This window comes from Zingiber officinale, chromosome 9B (assembly GCF_018446385.1).
Source record: "Zingiber officinale cultivar Zhangliang chromosome 9B, Zo_v1.1, whole genome shotgun sequence".
Lineage (NCBI taxonomy): Eukaryota > Viridiplantae > Streptophyta > Magnoliopsida > Zingiberales > Zingiberaceae > Zingiber > Zingiber officinale.
Window position 1 is genome coordinate 14098898 of NC_056003.1, and position 5443 is coordinate 14104340.

Sequence of the window (5443 nt, forward strand, 5' to 3'; positions counted from 1 at the left end):
GCACTTGGTAGGGGTTTGAGGGTTATTTTATGGCGGCTGTTGGGAAGGGTGCAGCTCCTAAGGACGAACAATTTAATTGTTTTCATCACTCCTAATGGTTGGCCTTCGATTTAGCTAGTTTTCAACTGTCAAGGCTCACTGATAAGCCTCCGAAATGATCCAGAATGAGTGGAGGATCAGGGAAACTTGTAAGGGTTGACATAACTACCCTAAATATTGTGCTACTGTTTGCTTCTCAGTCTCGGATAGATCGTTTTGAGCAATAAGCTGATAGAATTCCTCTATATAGTTGTCGACTGTTCTAGCGCATTGCCTTAACATATAGAGTCATTGAAACAACATTTGTGTGTAGCTGAAGGTAAAAAAGTGGGTTCTCATCAGTTTCTTCATTTTTTTTGTCCCAATCGATAATTTTATATTTACCTTGACTCTCTCGTGATCATTAAAGTTGCTTCTACCATACTGAAGCTCAACCATTTAACTTGATAATGACTAATTTTACATTGAAGTGATCAAATACTTTTTTATATTCGAAAATTCTCTCTACTTTGTTGATCCAATCAACAAAGCCTTTCACTTGTAATGTGCTAAAAAAATCAAGAAAATCAACTTAGAAACTAAAGTCCCCATATCATTCCTCTCAAATATAGTGTTCCCGATAAGTAGTACGATGGTGATACGAGTTCTCAAAAGTAGATTCAGAATTATGATTAGAGATCTCACGATCTTTAAAATCCTGCACTGCCAGACGCTGAATTAATTTTACAAATTGCTTCTATAAATCCTTAATTATCATTATATCTTAAATGTTATGATCGTGATGTTAGGTTTCCTCAATCAGAAATTGCCTATTGCGACCATGCCCACGTCCACGACAACCCTCCATTGGATATTAATGGACTCTAATACTAACCGATGCCGAGCATAATATAAATTATTCTCGGATGTGAAATTTCAAAGGGATTAATGAGAAAATAAGGAAGAAATAATAAAATGAGTAGTCAAAACTAAGCTTAAATTCTTATCAAGAAGACAAGAGCGAGAATAGAAACAAGAGATTTAAATTCTTATTAAGAAGATAAGTGGGAAACAAATTGATTCAATATTAAAAAAATTATCCTAAACATTATTTAAGCATGTTTATATAGCCCTTAGAACCCAAAAAAAACATCTAAACAGCAACTTAAAAAAAAAAAGGAGACTTTATAATTAAGGAAAATGCTAACTAAATTTAATAAATGAATAACCAATTAAGAAAAATCTGGGTCCAAAGTTCCCTCAGACATGCTTGCCCATACGACCAGCCAGGTGCCAGGTTGGGTTCAATTAGGCGTGTCCCTGCATCAGAAAGTCAAGAGAGGTTGACTTTGATAATAAAGAAATGAGAGAAGAGAAAGACAACAATTAATATCTTACTCAATCATGCACATAGAAAATGAATAAAAAGTTGAACTGGCATATTTAACCTTAAAGGCGAAAGGAGAAAGAATCAAAATTTAGTTTGCAAGTGATCGAGCCCCGTCCATTCAAAAATTTGAACTGGCTTATTTAATCATTTCTCCCATTGCTACCGACTTCGTCTACCTTTCCCAAGTAAGTAAATAAATGTTTCCCTGGCCTATTCTCTAACTTCGTACAATTGATCCCATGCGTTCCAATCCTTCGTAGGACCCGTACCAACAGGAGCTTCGTACATATTTATTAATTAATTAATTTAACATATAGTCAATTATTTTTAACCCTAGCACTTTGTAGTGGATCTAAAATGGCCTTAACAACACTTTCAAAGTAAATGGTGAAACTCAAGATGGTTTGTTAAAATTAACAGGAGCAACCGTCAAGCAGTATTCATGCATCTAAGAGCAAATAATAATAAGAGTAATATTAAATGGTCAGAATCTGGCCAACTAGAATCAATACATGCAAGTGTACACATGGATATTTTAGTAATATCATATGTGTACATTAATTACATGTATGTACATGCATACATTCTAATTAAAGAATAAAAAATTCTAGCTGGCCAGATTCTGACCAACAAAAATTACCGTAATAATAAAGTAATGCTAAATGGCCAGAATATGGCAATTGACCAAGAGACGAATAACTGCCATATATAGCATTCATGATATACCTAAGAGAAATAATGGACATTAAAAATCATATTAATTTCAGGAAAACTTTTAGCATCATGTATCGCATCAAGATAGAAGAATATCTCAGAATTAAACTCTATAATTAATACCATGAATATATATAGTAAAGATGTTGAACAAGGTAATTAGTATTCACACACCTTCTAGAGTCAGAGATTGCCAAACACTTCTTTGGTGCTGAGCCAAGCAGATAACCAGTGGTAGCCGCATTCGTACCATTCCCGAACCCAATCAGAACATCATCGCAGTAAACACTCAAGGTGTACCAGCTGGTGTTCAGTAACCAGGATCGAAATCTATACAAGGATAAAACCCTAACATTGAATCCTACCGCACCATCACCTCGCCCACGGTCCGACTCGATCCCCCTCACCACATTGGAATTGACGTACTCCCCGAGCGCCACCAATCGAACTCTGAGAACGCTGGTTTCGCCCTTCCCTTGATAGAAGGGTGCGAGAGTGTTTTCGGACAAGATGTCGGAGGCATATAGCACGCTGGCGGTGACGTGCTCGTAGTAGATGCGCATATCACGGTTGAGGCTGTGGACGGTGAGGTTGAGGTCGAAGGAAGCGGATAACTGCTGCTGTTGAGCGGAGAGGTTGAAGCCAGTTACGCAAGCGGAAGAGACGGCGAACTCGGGCGTGCGGGGATCGGGGATGAGATTCGAGATGACAACGACGAAGATGACAACGGCGAAGAGGACAAGGCAGATGAAGACCTCCAAGGCCATTATGCAGCTGCGGCGGTGCCTTTCGAAGAAGGTTTCGTAGCGGGTAGGAGGAGCGTCGGCCGGAGGAGGGTAGAAGGGTCTCCGGGGAGGGGCACCGTTCGATCCGGAGACGGGGTAGCCGGTGACGACGGCAGCCTTGGGATTGCCGGCGGAGGAACTCATTGAGAAATCCGAGAGAACGCAGCTGTGAAGAGATGGATGGAATGACGCAAGCGGTTCGGCCAAGCGATGCCTTTACCCTAGAGGGACACGGAAACAATATATAATTTTAAGGATATAAATATGTGATTTTAAGGGTAAAAAAAATCACAGATTTTAATGTATAACAATATCACTGATTTTTAATGTATAAAAAAATCACAGATTTTAATGTACGATATTATCACAGAATTGTTAATGTATAAAAAATATCACATATTTTAAATAAATGACAGCAAAAGAAATGGGCGTCGGCGCTTTATACACGTAACACTCGTATTTATTATACATGTAGTACTGGTATAATAAATGACAGCAAAGGATATGGCCAAGAATTGTACTCTGTTAAATTGATGGAATTTTCAAATTATCATGTTGACAAGGTAACTTGTCAAAGATATTATCATGTTGACAAGGTAACTTTATCATATATATTCACAGGCCAATTTTATCATTGTTTCAAAAATTATCAAAATATATATATATATATAATTTATATTTAAAAAATAGATCAAATATATGATATCAAATTGATATTTAAAAATATAAAAAAAAAATAAAAAAAATAAATTTATATATAGAAATTGATTTCATCTCATTCCAAATTCTCTATATTAATTATTCGCTTCAGATATTTTAAAAAAAAAATAAAAACTTTACAACAAATTCATGGATGTATTTCAAATTTACGGCTAATTATTAATATTAATTTGTTATAAAATTTTTATTTTTAAAAAATAAAAAAAAATCTTCGAAGCTAATTGATTGACTTAGAGAGCTCGGAATGAGATAAAATAAATTTCTATATGTTCGTCTATTTCTCTTAATTATATAAATATCTTCAAACATAAATTTGACCAAATATATTTTTATTAATGATTTTTTGAACGCCAATGTATTTGAAAAATATAATTTGGATTAAAAAAATCACAGATTAAAATATATTTCGTCAAATTGATATTTGAAGTCATGAATATAATCAGGAGAACTCGACGAACACATACAAATTAATTTCATTTCATTCTAACCTCCCTAATATTATTTTGTAACTCTAACAAGTTCATCTAACTAATTTTCTTTTATAACTCTAACATGTTCAACTTATACTTGAAATTCTTCTAATTGACTTAGGTAGGGAAAAAAATATACATTGGGCCAAAATGAATTTGAGGATATGTGTAGAATCAAGAGAAATAAATCAACACATATAAATAGATTTCATCTCATTTCAAACTCTTTAGGTCCATGGTTGGCTCTGGGCAATTTTCTTTTTTTTTTTAAATTACAAATTGGTAATTATTTAAACAAGAAACAGAATAATTGTCGAAAGCTGGTTAATAGACCTAGAGAGCTCGGAATGAGATGAAACTAATTTCAATGTGTTCGTATATTATCCTTAAAAAAATTCACCTAATATATTTTGCTCAGTGATTTTTTGAATACCAATGTATTCGAAAAATATAATTTGTATTTAAAAATTCATAGATTAAAAAATATTGAGTCAAATTTATATTTGAAGGCATGGATATAATCAGGAAAAATATACAAATATATAAAAACTGGTTTCATCTCATTCTGATCTCTCTAGATCAATTAACTAGCTTTGAGCATTTTTTTTAAAATAAAAACTTTGCAACCAATCCTCGGATTCGTCGTAAATTTGGAACAAATTCTCAGATTCATTGCAAATTTACAATGAATCCATTGATTAGTTGCATGTTTTGTAACGAATCTCTCTTTCGTCACAACTTTTAATAATAATTAATGTAACAATATTTGCAACGAATTCATTATTGTTGTAAAATCTACGATGAATTCTAGATTCGTTGCAAAATTTATAGCAAATTAAATTTTTCTCAAAAAAAATTTGACGAATGATTTATTCATCACTAATTTTGTAGCAAATATTTATTTTTGTTGTCGAATTGTGATGAAATATTTTTCGTTGCCGATTTGCGATGAAATATTTTTGTTGCTGAATTAGTTGCTAAGTAGCAACAATTTATATTTTTGTTTCAAAACTCGTCGCAAATTTAGGACGAAAAATATTCATTGCACATTTTTTGTTAGAAATGTGAATGGAATAAAGAGGTAAAGACGAAGAGACTTTATTGTGCATGGATTGTTAGTCCCACATTAAAAATTTCTTTGCTTTATTATTGATTTAAATTATAACACATGCATTGATGTTTTAAACATATGCATGATGAGAGATTCTCTCACAAGTGGGTGCATAGGGGTAGATGCAAATGCAAGATCCGAATTATACTAAACTAAAGTTGACTCGTGTGCGAGCACGACCTGCGCACGTTGAATGTCAGAACGGTCGAGGCAAGATTTGCCCAAGTGAATAAAT

General features: G+C 33.6%; 1 protein-coding gene across 1 annotated transcript; it reads right to left on the reverse strand.

Annotated features, from left to right (window-relative positions):
• Positions 1-1144: 1144 nt before the first annotated feature.
• On the reverse strand, positions 1145-3104 carry LOC122025509 (NDR1/HIN1-like protein 2). Its single transcript, XM_042584321.1, has 2 exons — positions 2297-3104; positions 1145-1338 (listed from the first exon to the last, which is right to left on the reverse strand). The coding sequence occupies exons 1-2, from the start codon at positions 3049-3051 to the stop codon at positions 1323-1325; spliced, it is 771 nt and encodes a 256-aa protein (XP_042440255.1). The 5' UTR covers positions 3052-3104; the 3' UTR covers positions 1145-1322.
• Positions 3105-5443: the final 2339 nt, after the last annotated feature.